The following is a 17,430-nucleotide window of genomic DNA, read 5'->3' as shown; positions in this document are numbered from 1 at the left end:
GCTACATGAGGCTGTGTAAGCATAAATTTCATTCATAATGCTCCAATAGATCACTGATTACACTTGTAGATCAGATGGCCTAAACTCCAGGGAGTTCTTGGACACTGCTATACAATCATAGAACCCACCACTTGATGGAACGTAAATGCATTTTTTTTCTAAACCATAGGGGGATAAATCTGCTCATCAGACACCCTAACAGGAAGGTTAGGGTAGTGTGGGGTTAAGGCCGTCTTCTACAACACTAGTAAAAGCCAGGACTACTCTCTCCTCAACCCACTAAAAAACATTCCTATGGTCGCCAAACCATACGTCTCTCCGGAACCACCAAGAAGGTATTGCTTCAGAGAGGGGCTAGTGCATATCGCACCCTCAAGGTTAGCTGCCGTAGCCTAGCAGCAACGAACATCGATGACTCGCTCTGGAGAGTCCCATCACGGTAGCCTGCTGGCGCTTAGCCAGTTTCCCGAGTGGTCCTCGCCACTCCCTTTATCCTCGGAAGGCGGGCAGGGTCAACCCCGCCCGCGCCCAACTGCTTGGCAGACATCAAGAACTGATGCCCACGTGCAACCCGATCTGACCTGCTGAAGGCAAGGGTATCACTACCCTTCAGGCCCTAACAGCTGCACCAGAAGGTTGCTGACAGCAGGTTCTCCACCTGCCCCGACCCTTGCCGGGGACCCCTTTCCAACCGCGGGCTCGGATCCAACCCAGTAGACCGACGCCACGACAGCACCGCTACCGGGACTTCCTCTCCGCGGCCACTTAATCGCTGTAAGGGTCGATCTCGACCGCAGGGCACCGGTATGACCTACGAAGCCGACTCCGAACCCCTGGACCACCTCTTGTACTGCATCTGGACTAGCCACTCTCCGAGTCCACGCGCCACCTCCTCTGTAGCTCCCAGACGATATGGGTGATAGTCGTTCAAACGGCGTTCCAGCCAAACTCATCCCTACACATCCTCTGGACCAAGTTGTCCGGGTTTGTGTCCTCCCCGCATGTGGTAAGCATGCGGTCACGCATTGTGCGAAAACGCGGGCACACGAACAAAACGTGTTCCACCGTTTCCTCTAAACCATTGCACACTGGGCATTCGGGAGAATCCGCATGCCCGAAACGGTGTAGATACTGTCGGAAGCAACCATGACCTGTAAGGACCTGTGTCAGGTGGAATGTAACTTCCCCATGGCGCCTATTAATCCAACTATCTACCCTCGGTATCAACCTATGGGTCCACCTTCCTTTGGTGGAACTGTCCCACGCGCGCTGCCATTTGACCATAGAGGCCATCCTGGCAGTCCTGCGTATGCCTCTTGTGCCGCGCATTTCGAAGCACTCCATGTCCTCACTGATAAGAATACTGATAGGCACCATACCAGTAATGGCGCAGAAAGCGTCGTGTGACACGGTACGGTACGCGCTCGCAACCCTCAGGCACATAAGCCTGTAAGTACTTTCCAGCTTCCGTCGGTAGCATTTGGTACTTAGCGCGGTGCCCCACGCCGGGCCGCCATACCTTAGTATGGACGTAGCAACACTAGCCAGAAGCTTGCGCTTACTGGTGTACACCGCAGAGCTATTGGACATCATCCGGGACAGTGCCGCAATAGCTGTGGAGGCTCTTTTACAGGCATAATCGACGTGGCTACCGAAGGTAAGCTTATCGTCGATCATCACGCCCAAGTGTTTGACGGAGCGCTTTGACAGGATAGTGCACTCTCCTACACTGATCTCCGTCTGCTGCTCCGACTTCCGGTTGTTAACAACCGTCACCTCTGTCTTGTGGTGAGCCAGCTCCAGTTTCCTGGACCGCATCCACGCCTCCACAACCTTGATCGAGTGGTTGGTAGTCAACTTTACCTCCTCGATCGTTTCACCGTAGACTTCGAGCGTAATGTCGTCGGCAAATCCGACAATCTCCACTCCCACTGGGTACTCTAACCTCAACACCTCGTAGTACATGACATTCCATAACACCGGACCCAGGATGGAACCTTGCGGGACTCCTGAGATTATGTGAAAGCACTTCCGACCCACCTCCGTGTCGTAGACTAGTACACGATTCTGAAAGTAACTTCCGAGAATCTTGTACAGGTACTCCGGTATCCCCAGACGCAAGAGCGCATCGGCAATAGCAGACCAGCTGGCGCTATTAACGCATTCCTTACATCCAGAGTCACTACCGCGCAAAAGCGAATTCCCCTCCTCTTAGGCTCGAGTGCTTTCTCGGCGGTTTTTGTAACCGACAAGATAGCGTCTACGGTGGACCTCCCCTTCCGGAAGCCGTACTGGTTGCTCGAAAGACCATTTTCGCCCTCGGTGAACCTCAACATTCTATTGAGGATGATCTTTTCGAGCAACTTCCCCGCCGTGTCAATCAAGCATATTGGTCTATATGCCGACGGGTCTCCGGGTGGTTTCCCCGCCTTTGGCAATAGTACCAGGCTCTGCCTCTTCCAAGCTTCTGGGAAGACTCCCTCGTCCAGGCATTTCTGCATAGCAGACCTGAACATCTCGGGAGCCTCTGTAATAGCTACTTTTAAGGCCAGGTTCGGAACTCCGTCCGGACCTGGGGCCTTACCTACGCTAAGGGACTTAGCTATCCCCGCAAGTTCCCCATCGGTGACCCTCTCCTCATCGCCAGCCCCAGTCCCCGGCTGTCCTACGAAAGGAGGCCAAGGATTAGGATCATGACGCGGAAAAAGTCCTCCAATGATCCCCTCCAACATCTCTGGAGATTGCTCTGTAGGAGCCATCACACCTCTCGTCTTGGCCATAACGATCCTGTAGGCAGAGCGTTAATGATTAATCATAAATTTAATCATGATTAATGATTAATGATTAAGATTAATCAAAATCATTAATCATAATCACAAAAAAATCTCATTTAATCATTAATCATTAATCTTAATCACACTGTTTTTGCAATCTAATCATTAATCAGTAATCATAATCATAAGAAAAATATTAATCAATCATTAATCATTCATCACCAAAAATGATTCACCATATACATTATATGATCCAATTGAAATTGGTTCAAATGCTATTTTAAATAACATAATTTATGATTCTTTTTTCAAAAATCTCCCGGACAGAGTTACCTTTTACTTTTGAAACTTCAAAAACATGTTAAACAAAAAATATATTTTAATCATTTCCAGTTTTTTGTGATTGATTAATCATGATTTTTAATCAATGAGCCATTTTTAATCATTAATCATAATCAATAATCACAGATAAAACCAATTTTAATCATTAATCATAATCTTTAATCATCCTAAAAATCAAATTTATCATTAATCATAATCAATAATCACCAAAATTGGAATTTTAATCATCAATGATTAATCATGATTAAAATTTTTGTTAATCATGAACGCTCTGCTGTAGGCGTCACCCCACGGGTTCATATTGGCAATCTGACAGAGACCCTCAAAGCAGGCCTTTTTGCTTGCTCTTATCTCGGTCTTAAGCGCGGCTTTTGCAGCGGCGAACACCACCCGCCGTTTCGCTCTTCCTCTGATCGTGCTCGCTGCATCCGCCGCCTAGCCCGTAGGCAGGCGCGGCGCAGGTCCGCAATCGCGTCGGTCCACCAGTAAGCTGGTGGCCTCCCATTTCTAGGGTGGACTCGCCTAGGCATGGTCGCAACACACGCACGTGAGAGCACCGCTACCAGCTCGTCGCCGTCTAAACCGGTTAAGTTTCGCTCACGGCGGAGCGCTTCCCTAAATACCTCTTCGTCGAAGTATGATGTCTTCCACCTACGAGGGCTTGGCCTTGGCCTAGCCGCCTCTTCTTCTATCCGCTGTCTGCTGTTGTTGTAGTCGATACTGTAGCGAACCGCCAGGTAGCCGCTGTGAGTGTAGCCATCATCTACTCTCCAGTTCGAACTACTTGTTAGGCCAGGACTACAAAAGGTCACGTCAATAATTGACTCCACTCCGTTTCGACTAAATGTACTCTTGGTACCGACATTAGCCAAGTCGACATCTAAGATGGCCAATGTTTCTAACAGGATCTGACCCCGCTGGTTCGTGAAACGGCTTCCCCATTCCACGGCCCAGGCATTAAAGTCACCCGCTATTACCACCGGCCTTCGCCCTGTTAGCACGGTCGTTATGTGGTCCAGCATTTGCGTGAACTGCTCGATCGGCCACCGCGGAGGCGCATAACAGCTGCAGAAGAAGACCTCGTTTACTTTGGCGACCACGAAGCCCTCATAGGTAGTAGACACCAACTCCTGGACGGGGTATTTACCCGTCGTCCATATCGCCGCCATTTTTCTGGTCCCATCCGCGACCCAGCTGCCGTTGCCGTTACCGAGTACCCGGGTATGGGTCCGATATGATGGCGATATCCGTCTCCCACTCAGAAACCGCCTGACAAAGCAGTTGCTGAGCCGCATCACAGTGGTTCAGGTTCAGCTGCGTTACCTGCACTGTGATTTGTTGTTCACTGCGGCTTTCTTGAAGGCCGGGCACCTTGGACCACCCATCGGATGTCTGTTGTTCGAGGATTTCCCGGTACAGATCATGCAGATGGGCGGACTCGTGCAGCTTTGGGCCTTATGACCTTCAGCGCCGCATCGCCTGCACGACTTGTGTCCTGGTTCCAGACACCTGAAGCAAACCTCTGGTGGCTCGTGGAATATCAGGTGACATACACACCAACCCTCCTTTATGCTCCCTACTTTAACGGACTTTTTGACGTCCGCCACAGGTAGCTGAACCAAAGCTATCTGTGTCCCTGCTGGCCCTTTCCGTAGCTTAACGACTGCGGCGGCCACCTGCACATCGCACTGTTACCGCAGTGCCGTGACGAGCTCTTCCACTTCGGTGATCTCATCAATGTCCTTGACCTTCAGAGTCGCCTCATGTGTCAGAGCCCTCACCTGCACACCCTTACCAAGGACCTCTTCTGCCAGCCTCTTATAGGCGGCGCCCTTGTGCTCCTTCTGGCGCTTCAGCTCCAGGATCATCTCGCCCGTACGAGTACGTCTAATACTGCGTGCGTCGGTTCCAAGACCCTCAAGCTTGTCGTCGCTTCGCATTATCTTCAAGACGTCCGAGTACTTGGACTGTTCCGTCTTGATGACGATCGCGTCGCCTTTCTCGTGCTTGGCACCTGCCCTCCTACGCCTTGGCTTGGCGTCCTGCGCCACTACCTGCGGATTCGCCTTCTTCTTCCTCTTCCGCTCTACCTTCGTCCAAGGGGGTCCTCCCCTGGGATCGTCCTGCTCTGTGGCTGTTGAGGGCCCACCAGCGGTCGCAACCCCTTGTTTCCATCGTTCCGGGACGGGCCAGCCTTTTCAGGAAGACGGGACTTGGAGAAGGCGAATGAACCACGAGCTGCATCAGCTGCTGAGAGAACCAACCACCGTCCACACCGCGAATATCACGAGGCTACGGTGGGCGGGTCACGTCATCAGGGTGTCGGATAGCAACCCAACTTAAATGGTTTTCAAGAGTCATCCGACCGGTACAAGAAGACGAAGTGCGCAGCGAGCTAGGTGGGTCGATCAATTGGAAGACGAGTTGCGAAACCTTCGCAGAGTGCGGAACTGGAAACGCATAGCCATGCACCGAGTACAATGTAGACGACTCCTACGTACAGGAGAGAACACTCGAGCCTTAGTCTGACCGGTAAAGTAAGTAAGGCTATTGTGAATGTTTAAAATTTGCAACTCTTGAATTTTGAGCTAATAGAAGAAATTAGATTTCGGCACACTCTATCGCATATTTACTTTTCCATTATGCACTGAATTGATAAAACCGATGGAGACGCATTATCATCCATAGAGCCGAAAGTCCACTTTATGAAGCTTTATCCCATCCCAAGCTCTACATTCCCTAACCAAGCTCTCTGCATCATCGCTGGGAACCGGCTCTCACCGTTTCCTATTTTCTCCCATTGTGGCCAAGGATATATACACAAAACAGATCCTCCCGGTGCCTAGTCTTATCTCGGCCGCCGTCTCGCACAGTGTTTGACGTGTATCACCCGAGTGCTCTTTTTATTATTTCCACTAAAAGATTACAATTTATCTCACGACCACCTCCTCCCCCATCAACATATCCTTCTCTGTGTGTATACCGTGTGCATTATCAACAAGTTGCTCTGGTTGACGAACTGTCCCCGTTTCGGAACCTGCCTTCCGCCAAAGATATATGTTTATTGGTGCGTGCGTGCGTTCGCGTAATCCTGTATGCCGTCTAGGAGAATTCCTTATCCGTTTCCTAGCTTCGGAAAGAATCCTATTGGCTTCCATCTCGGACTGGTTTTGCGTTGTACTTCTCCGTGGGTATAGATTGAAAGAAGAAACCAGTCAGGCAGCACTTTCCGCTGGTTGCGGCAAAAGTGGATCCCCGATTGGACTCGTAATCGGCTGGCTCTAGGGACCTGTACTGCCACAGCTATCGCGTGTGGATGACAAAATGAATAAGGTAATGACATGTTCGAGGATGGAAAAGGATGGATTTGAATACCCTTTTCCCTTCCAAGGGGAAAGGGGTAAATTTGGTCTTTGCTCGATACAGCATCCAAACCTTTGCCGCAATATGACAAAGATAGACGAAGAGAATAGTTGGAGGCGGTTATCGATCATAATGCTGCTAAATTTTCCAAACCGAAAAGCACGGTCTCTAAGCTATAGGTAGACAGTGCTATATGACATACTCTGTTGCGGGTTCTGTACGGTACATATAGGCAAGGCATAGCTTGCGCTGCAGATCATTAAAAGTCGATGTCGTCATCATTTTGTGCCGCCACGATACAGTGACGTCTATAGTTTGGGGTTAAGATGGGGAAAGGTTTGGTATTTTGTCCCGATTTTAAATATGACAAAATAATAAGGTCTTTAACACCTACTGTATGTGCCTAAAACTCATTTTGCAGCCAGTTTTAAAACTAGAAAATTCGGGTTCTCAGCCGTTCCTCAACGAAAATTTGTGAAATTTTTACAGTTGGTCACTAAATCTTACTAGTTTATGAAACCAGGATCGTGGTTCCAGATTCTACCGTTGTGCTGGATTTATTGAATGAAATCATCAGGTTATTAAAAGAATATTTACGGTCGATAAATCAGAATATGATATATCCTTTATTACATAATAAGCTATAGAAGAAATGTATAACATCACAACGCAATGTGTTTCTAGTCGGGTACTGGGGTAACCTCCTTAACTGATAGAGGTGCGACTTGAGTGCAACCTATAATTCGCATTCGAAAACATTCCAAACTTCATGGTTGAGCAAAACAAGAGTGAGTATTGCAACATCTTTCTAACGATTTTGGATAAACTAGCCATTTCTACGGATGTTCCGGAAACCTGGTGCTCCTAGGGATGTGGCCACATTTTGATCAATTCTGAAGTCGCAAGCAAACTTATCAAACTTCATTGTTTTGATTGTTCTGACCTGACATTCATACACGCAGCACCCGAGCAAAGGCGGATAACAAAGTGATATCACTTTGATAATAAACTGTGTTATCTGTGTTATCATTTTGTTATTTTTGTTATCATCTTTTCCAATTTATGATAACCAGATGATAACAAATTTAGTTATCGATAATTTTGATCTATCGCGATAACATATAAATACTAAATGATAACAAAATATGTTATCAGCTACCAAACCCATGTTTCAAAGCTATCCCAAAACTTAGAGTCTGATGAACCTCGAATCTAAAAATAGATTCCGCTTTCCACCTTCAATGTGACTGTAGTACGAAAGCGTAGCTTTCAAATACTCTCACTCTCACTGAGTCCCGTTGGTATTGGGGCTATAGGCTGCGACCGTCAATCACTCGATCAGGGTTCGAGACCCGCTGTGCGCAATAGTTGAAACATGGGTTGTGATTTATAAGAAACTTTTTTCAATTGCAGACGATGTCGGTAAAGTAGATTTTTGCTAATTTCGTCGATAAAATAGCTCTGAATGATAACTAATTGATAACAAAACCAGTTATCAATCAGCTGTATTTTTCCATATTGATAACTAAATGCTATGTTGAACAAAATATTGTATAACACAATTAGTTATCAACTTGAACTCAATGATAACTTGACTTCTTATCATGTTGGTATTCGAGAAGTAAATTTGAGTTATCATTTTTGTTATGTTGGCTCTTAATTCAACCTAAATGATAACAAACTCAATTATCAAACTAATGATAACCAGGTAACAGAACTTGTTATCATATTGTTATTCGCCTTTGCTCGGGCAGAAACACGTATTTGATGAACAAATTGAGATTTAAATTGCGAAAAGGCATCCTGGTGCTCCGGTGGGAATCGAACACACGACTCCTAATTCGCTAGACGGGTGCATCTTTCCTTCAAGCTACGGCGTCACTTGACCATCTCCGTCCCCTGAAGGCACAGAACTGAACTCGATTCCACTAATACACATGGTCCTTCGGATGGAATTAGATGAACACCTGCACGTCTCTGTTGTGTGCAATGTGCATGAATGTCAGGGCGGGAGAAAAAATATTTTTGAAAATTGTCGTGAGCTTCTATCCGAAGGAGATTTGGATTGTGTAAAGGAACAATCCATGTGCATTAGAGGAATCGAGTTCAGTTCTGTGCATTCAGGGGACGAAGATGTTCAAAATAGCTTGCAAGTAAAATGTGCTCTTCTAGCAAATTGGGAGTTGTGGGTTCGATTCCCAGCGGAGCACGTGGATTTCTTTTCCCAATTTTGTACTAATGAAGTATATATAATAGGTTGACAATCCGCCAAAATTTGAGATTGTTTGATGCATGCTATGAAAAGTTACAGATTGTTGAACTTTTTTGTGAGAGTTGTGTTTCCCAAACATTTTGGCCATCCCCTGTACATCAAGAATATCTTCGAAGTATCAGAGAAATAAGGCTGACACAAATTTCGATTTTCTCTTATGTCACCCCAGGGGAAATTTTGATCGGAATTGAACATTTTAAGGGGGCACAAATAAATTATTTAGGAAATTTTAAAATATTAAGATGAAATTAGAGTTGCCAGGCAATTTATTAACAAATCCGATGAGTTTAATTATTTCGCCCAATAGGTATTTTTTCATAAAATATATTTATTACACTACTCGACAGAATTTTACAAAATTTGGTGATATGGTATGAAAAAAACAGGGGTTTGGGACCCTAGAAGTGTCATAGTGAAAGAATCTTTGAAAAATATTTCACCGGGCCTTCACAGTTTATGATTGAAGTTTGTTTGGAGAACTTAGGGTGTTCAATTACTTAGAAAAGTGTTCAAGAAACATTTTGATAAGTATTGTAATTTTTGTTAAATGTAAAATGTTGTTCAAATAGAGAAAAAATGAAAAAAAATTGATATACACTCCCGTTCAAAAGTTTGGGGTCACCCCCTCAAAAACATGTCATTTTTTTAGGTCCATATCTCCGCCAATTTGCGTCCGATTTCAAAACCCTAGGTTTCATTCAAAAGATAATAGGTCAAAGAAACTTTGAACATGATTTAAAAGAAACTTTTTCAAAAAATTTTGTATGTAAATTTAAAACAAAGTTGCCAAATTTTCTAAAAAATGAATATAAACTTACGGCAGTGTCGCTGGAAGTTGGGTCGACCAAATTTTAAGATGAGAGCGGTAATATGACCCATTTTCTATTAGCTTTCAACTGCTTTTTACAGAACTTAGCTAAAAAATCTAGAAAAAAAGTTATTAAGTAAATTAATCCTTGATGTCATCGACCAAAAGTTTGGGGTCATCCCTCAATATGATGTATCGGCCAAAAGTTTGGGGTCACTTTCGTAAAACATGAAAAAGTGATTTGGTGATATCTTCGTCATCTATAGTTCAAGTTAAATTCTTTTTGGCTCATTTCAAAGATAATTAACTAAATTTACGTTTGATGTCTTTAACTTAACGTATTTAACGATTTTTGTATATACAAATGTTATGTAAAGTTGGCACATTTTACCACGCTTCAAAAAATGAGGCAACTTTACGTTAAGTTTTAGTATGTAAATTTCAACAAATATGTGTGGTTCAATGTCTATGCAGTAAGTATCATTCATTTTGTTTCAAATAAGCCAAGAAGAATTAAAATTGAATGAAAGATGACAAAGATATCAACAAATCACTTTCCCATGTTTTACGATAGTGACCCCAAACTTTTGGCCGATACCGTATGCGTGATAATGTTTGCACCATCATTAAATAAAATTCCAGTTTTACTTGTGAAGACAATGTATTGGTTTTATTTGCAGGCATTTAAGCTATAACTCATATCATAGTAGGCTGTGAATAAAAAGTTTTGATTTTCTTAGTTAAACACTTGTATAATGACTAAGTGGCAACCTAGCTCGTGATTTGTCCACGCGCAAATGTCGAAAAGCATATTTTTTATTTTGACATTGCTTAATGGTGTAGATATTGACACACAAACAAAAGTTATAATAACTATTGATTCTGAAATTTGGTATGGATCGATAGTTTTTCAAAAATCGAAAAAAACGGAGGTTGCGTTCGGGTAAATTCAAGACTTTCTTATATGGCGCTACTCGTAGCTCCTGGATGGCATTGGTAATAATGTAAGTTTTTTTTTCTATGGTCGAAGGATCATAAAGGCCACCGTAATTTTCCTTTTCGAAATACCATGCCGTTAAGTCGCTGATTTCGCGTTTCTTTGCCAATTTTCTCATTGAGCGCATATAACTCACCCAAATCGTATTTTTGGTGGCAGCGATAGCTTTCTTAATCCATGTTAGCCTTGGACGACCAGTGGACATCTTCGGGAATCGTTGCCCTTGCTTTTTTTCGGTCTAAGACTGTTTTACGGTTCTCCTGAACACTCCTGAAATGTCTTTTTTAACATTTGCGCGTGGACAAGTCCCGACTACCGCTGCTACCCTTTCATGGTGCAAATTTTAAACTTAAGAAATCGGATTTTTTTACCCGCAACCTACTGTGATATGAGTTAGAGCTTACGTGCATGCAATAAAAACTAAGACATTGTGTATACAGGTGATATGGGTACCTTATTTGTATGATGGTGCAAACATTATCACGCATACGGTACATCATTTTGAGGGGTGACCCCAAACTTTTGGTCGATGACATCAAGGATTAATTTACTTAATAACTTTTTTTCTAGATTTTTTAGCTAAGTTCTGTAAAAAGCAGTTGAAAGCTAATAGAAAATGGGTCATATTACCGTTCTCATCTTAAAATTTGGTCGACCCAACTTGCAGCGCCACTGCCGTAAGTTTATATTCATTTTTTAGAAAATTTGGCAACTTTGGGTAAAGTTTACATACAAAATTTTTTGAAAAAGTTTCTTTCAAATCATGTTCAAAGTTTCTTTGACTTATTATCTTTTGAATGAAACCTAGGGTTTTGAAATCGGACGCAAATTGGCGGAGATATGGACCTAAAAAAATGACATGTTTTTGAGTGGGTGACCCCAAACTTTTGAACGGGAGTGTACGCATTAGAACGTGCCGAGCATATATTAAGGCGTTTTCGGTATTTATATTTGTTTCGTTATTGTCTAACGCCTAAATATATGCACAGTGCGTTCTAATGCACATATCAGTTGAAAACCCCAAGCTCTCCATACAAACTTCGGTCATATTTTTCAAAAATTCTTTCACTATGACACTTCTAGGGTCCCAGACCCCTGTTCTTTTTTTCCTCATCCCATAACAAAATGTAGTGTTGAACGGTATTATTTATCATCCCCCCTTTGATGAGTCAAAGAGCACTGTGTCAAAAGAAGAAATGATATTTGTTCCAGCCTAATTGGAAAAAAATATATTGAACTGACAATATTTCTGTCCGTGGGTGCACTCAAACTCTCTTGAAACGTGTATCAACAGTCTTGATTTGCAAAAGCATAATTTTCTATGTCGCAAACTAGGTTTAAAAACTGATCAAAAAGTGGCCACTTCCTTGGGAGTACCAGGTTTCCAAAACATTTGGAGAAGTGGTCAATGTATCCAGAATCTTTTAAAATATGTTCCAATACTCTTGTTTTGCAAAACCATGAAGTTTGGAATGTCACAAGCCAGTTTTGGCAGGCGAGTTATATGTTGTACACTACCCGTCATAAGTACGAACTCACTTGAAAATGTATTGCAACACTCAGTTGAATATTGCATCACCTTCCAAAGCATCACCTGAAAACTAGTAAATTCATGCTGCTATATCTCGAACTTCTGATAATCTGTAAAGATACCTACAGTCTTCAGCAAAGTTGTTCAGAAAGCCGTTGACATCTTAGGGACAAAAAGTTGTATTCGCAATTCTGCCGCCAGGTGACGCTTGTGAGCATGTTAAAATGAGCATTTTACCAACTCTAACGATTCCAGGTAACAATTTGATGCTGTACAAACGTTTCTCCAACTATTTTAAATCAGCTTTCATTTGAACAAAAGCTAAGCACTAGAGGAACAATCCTTTATTCAGCTCCTAAACATCTAATTTTGGTGATTTTATTCAACCTTTAGCTGATTTGAGGTTCATTGGAAGACTGATTTAAGGCTCAATATGCGCTTAATCAGTAATCAATAAAAATTATTAATTGTGTAAAAAAAAGAAAAACACTTTTGAGAATCTTTTTTTACCATTAGCTGCGTCTATTTCCAGAAGGAATGTTAAAGAATGTATAAATTAATCTGTGGAAAAACTGGGAATTGAACTCGGACCTCCTGATTTATAGTCACTCACCTTAGCACCTATACCACACACAATTGTGTACGTATCCTCGAAAACAAAAGCATTACTTGTTGTGTCTGAATAGTCAAGAACATAAGTTGAACTAAGTCTGTATTAAGGCTGAAGAAGCGATGTGGACTTCACGAAAACCATGCTTGGGCCAGCTGTCAAAAATTATTTGATTAAAGGTTGAACAACTGATGATTAACTCTGTATGTTGATGTATGTTTTAAAGCTGGTTACCCAGATGAATAATATTCTATTCAACTTCATATTCATATGTATTGCTGATTAAATAGGTTGAACAAGCCATACTTCAGACCAAGTAAGCTATAAATATACACATTTTTAAACAGCTCTGTATCGCGATCTTGATAAGACAAACAATTCAAGTCTTGGCCAAATACCTTCTGAACAACTTGACCGAGGACTTGAATTTACTGTTTAATCGGGATCGCCAGATACGCTTTAAAAGATTGTTGGAGATCGTTGGACCCCTCGAGTGAAGTTGAAAAAATGTCGATTTTTTCATCAAATTGCATTCGTCGCGTGATTTCTCGAAAATGCATGTACAAAACTTCACATTTGAATGAAGGGAAAGTATAGAGACCATTCCTTTGAAGTTGAAGAATTTTTGATTTATACCCATCTTTGATTTATACGCCATTTTGAATTTTGTCACTAAATCGCGATTTAAGCTGTGTTCGCTACCACCTATTTAAATTTTGAACTCATCATTAGAGAACTGAAATTGAATTAAACTAGCTGTCCCCGGCAAACTTTGTCTTGCCTACTGTGTTTTTTGACATTTCATGTTTCTACCCAAGACCAAGTCCCCGGTTAAAATGTATGGAAAATCAGTTTCCAAAAACTCTCAATTTTTCCATGTTTTTTGCCTCATAAACCTTCCTTGCCCATGGGTGAAACTAACAGAACAAAACTAAGACGATTAAAATCGGACCTTCCGTTAGCAAGTTATGCGCGGTCCCACGTATGCCACTGTATTTTTATATGTATAGATTTAAGTAAACTCAATATTTGAAAAAACTAGAACTCAATGTTCAGGTAAACTCAAAAACTGTTATATAATAGTTTACTTAAAAACATTGAGGCACCGTTTTGCAATCAGCATATAATTAGGCATCCAAAATGTTGGTCGTTGATAGAAGCACACGACTTCCGTTTTATTTTGTAACCTGATACCGAAATGAGAAGGAGTACAACATTCCTGAATTCGTTGAAATCTATCCATGTCATTCGCTACATTATGGTTGGGAAGAGTGGAAATGCCAACTTTCCGTAGAGAAAGGCAAGCTCTTCTTCACATTAATTGGGGCATCATCCGATGTGATGGCTTGCACTACATATTATTTCATGGTCTTGAAAACAATTTAAGTATAATAATAATGTTTTGTTTGATCGAATATCATTGAGTGGACAGCCCACTGCTGGCGGTGGGCAAAGTTACCGTGCTACACTAAAACCTCCATTAAGATAGGGTCCATTTAGGTAAAATCTATTTAGGTCCCTCCATAAATTTAACGTTACCTAAATAGAATTTGATTGTGTTCAGAGCACTTAGAGTACTCAAGATTGCATGGTTCACTGAAAAAAAAGCAGAACTAAGAGTTAAGGGACGTTAACGGAGTGTTTAAGAGTTAAAAGTTTAAGAGTATCCGAGAGCTCCCTGGAGTTTAGGCCATCTGGTCTACAAGCGTAATCAGTGATCTATAGGAGCATTATGAATGAAATTTATGCTTACACAGACTCATGTTGCTATGTGTGAGTGGTGAATTCATTATCAGTTTGAGGATCTCCAAGAACTTCCATGCGTATAGGTCATCGGATCTAGCAATGCTTCTTTAAGGTTCTCCAAGAACTTCCTTGAGTATAGGTCATCGAATCTACTAACCTATTTGGTTGTCTCTAAGACATTTAAGACTGAGGTTCATTCTCACACAGCCTCTGGTAACTATTATCTATTATGTTTTAAATTCGAAGAATCTTCAAGGGTCTCCAAGAACTCTCTTGAGTATAGGTCATCCAATCTACGAGGGCTGCTAGTTGTATCTAAGAGCATTGAGATTGAGGTTTATACTCACACAGCCCTAGGGATCTATGTTCTATCAAGTGATGGGTTCTATGGTTGCATAGGAAAATCCGAGAACTCCCTGGAGTTAAGGCCATCTGATCTACAACTAATCAATAATCTATTGGAGCATTATGAATGAAATTTATGCTTACACAGTCTCATGTCGCTATGTGCTATCAAGTGGTTAGTATAGGCCATCGAATCTACTAGCGTATTTGGTTGTCTCTAAGAGATTTACGCAATAGAGGAAAAGTTAAAATGGCTTTTATGTTCCCCTGAAACCACTCTGAAGACCATTGATATGCCTTGAAACGCTTGGAAACGCCCCTAGAAGCCCCATGATATCTTCATGAAATGTACCTGAGAGCCTTTGAACCCCCCTGAAACACTCTGAAACCACCGACTAACCGACGTGACAGCTAGAACAAATAAATTCAAATTTGTTGTCCGCGACGCCATGATGAAAAATAGCCAAACACTATCGCCACCTCTATAACGGCTCGCGATGATTTGATAGCTCGACACCGAACCCCCGTGTGTTCATATAGGAAACGGTTCGCGTCTGCGCTGATTTGACAGAAGCGATCGCTCGCTTCGGTGGTCGACCGTTAAATTTGGGGGGGACACTTTTGAATCACCACTGTCACGTCGGTTCGTCGGTGCTGAAACCTCCTGAAACGCCCGAAACGCATTGAAATGCCTTGAAACGCTTTCAAACGCCTCCAAAGCCCCTATGAAACCCCATGAGCCTCTGAGGCTCCCTTAACCCTCTTGAAGCGCTTTCAAACGCATTGAAACGCTTTGAAACCCCTACGAAACCTGCGAGAAATTCACCAGCGAGCCTCTGAAGCCCAATAAAACCCTCCTAAAACCTCCTGGGACGCCCTGCAATGCATTTGATACGCATGAAACGTTTTGAAACGTTTTGAAACGCCTTGAAACGCATTGAAACGCCTCTGAAACCCATATGAAACCTGTGAGAAATTCACCTGCAAGCCTCTGAAGCCCCCTAAAACCCTCCAGAGACCTAATGGGACGCCTTCAAACGCATTAAAACGCTTTGAAACGCTTTGAAACGATTCTTAAACCCCTATAAAACCTCTGTGAAATTCACCTGAGAGCCTCTGAAGCCCCCTAAAACCCCTGTAAAACCTCCTGAAATGCCCTGAAACGCATTGAAACGCCTCTGAAATCCCTATTAAGCCTCCGTGAAATTTACCTGAGATCCTCTGAAGCCCCCTAAAACCCATGTGAAACTTCCTGAAACGCATTGAAACGCTTTGAAACACTTTGAGACGCCTCTGAAACCCTCATAAAACCTCCGTGAAGTTCAACTTAGAACCTCTTTAGCCCCCTCAAATTTATCGGAAACCCTCTGAAATGCCCTGAAACGCCCTGAAACGAATTGAAACGCTTTGAAATGCCTATGAAACCCCCACTAAACTTCAGTGAAATTCACCTGCGAGCCTATGAAGCCCCCTTAAGTCCCCTTCAAATCTCCTGAAACGCATTAAAACGCCATGAAACGCCTTGAAATGCCTTGAAACGCTTTGAAGACATCGGAATACTATAGCTTCATCTATATATATGGTAGCTGTGTTTATATGTAAAAAAAAGTTAGGAAAATGAACTAAAATGTAAAAAAATAGACAAAATGCTGATTTTTCATGAGCTGGGAAGAAAATCAACACGATCGAAACGAAACCAATATAGAGTGCGGTGCTATTTTGAGTTCAACAGCTGTCAAACCACCATAAGACGGCAAGACAAAGTTTGCCGGGACAGCTAGTATATGATAAAAATTGATTAATTATCTCACTACTAGGTGAATTCATCACAACAGTGATACTTTCAAAAAAAGGACTCCTGCCTATCAAACAACTTCTTCGAACAAACCATGCTTGTGAAACAAATTTTCAGGGTCAAAATAATTTATAACATGGATTTTGCCTGTTTTTAAATATTATTCAGATCACTGTTGAAAATGCTTTGACATCCATGTGCACAACAGAACATGTGCTCGATGAACAAATTTAGATTTAAATTATGAAAAGAAATCGACGTACTCTGGTGAGACTAATGATAACATGTTCTACAGATTTTCTGAAGAGACAAATACGCTATCTTCACTTACGGGAAAAAAAATTGAATTTCACTCTCACTTCTAGGTGGATTAATCACATTAGTGATACTTTCAAAAGAAAAATTCTGATATACCAAACAACTTCTTCGAATACACTGAACCGCCAAAATAAACTTCTCAGGTCCAAAATGATTATGATCATGAAATTGGGCCTTTGGAAACTGTGTGTGTTCTATGCTAGGTTCTATGGGAACCAGTGTTGGTAAACTCACACTCAAAGCACACTCATGAACCACTCCTGCGTGAGTAAACTCGCACGCGATTCTGAATCGTTTTCTCACGCGCGAGAATTTCATGCAAAATCTCGCTCTCACGAGTCAAGCGCCGAAATCTCGTTCGATTGTAAAAAGAATCCGGTGAGTTTGGCGAGTCAAGAATCGCGCGTGAAACAACTCAACCATGAGTTTTGAGAATTTGAGTTTTTACCAACACTGATGGGAACCCCTATTCAACATTGGAGAACTCGACACTGATTTTTCATTTGGGCCTAACTGACATTTTCGAATT

General features: G+C 42.3%; 1 protein-coding gene across 1 annotated transcript in view; it reads left to right on the top strand.

Annotated features, from left to right (window-relative positions):
- The first annotated feature begins 5,925 nt into the window (after positions 1 to 5,925).
- LOC109417981 (uncharacterized) overlaps positions 5,926 to 17,430 on the top strand; it is a 42,022-nt gene continuing 30,517 nt past the window's right edge. Inside the window, exon 1 of the mRNA XM_029876664.2 lies at positions 5,926 to 6,449. Coding sequence (XP_029732524.1) covers positions 6,441 to 6,449 — 9 coding nt within the window. The 5' untranslated portion in view covers positions 5,926 to 6,440. The remainder of the gene's footprint in view (positions 6,450 to 17,430) is intronic.

This window comes from Aedes albopictus, chromosome 2 (assembly GCF_035046485.1).
Source record: "Aedes albopictus strain Foshan chromosome 2, AalbF5, whole genome shotgun sequence".
NCBI classification, from domain to species: Eukaryota; Metazoa; Arthropoda; class Insecta; order Diptera; family Culicidae; genus Aedes; species Aedes albopictus.
The sequence above is the reverse complement of the archived record's forward strand: the minus strand, read 5'-3'. Positions and strand labels throughout refer to the sequence as shown.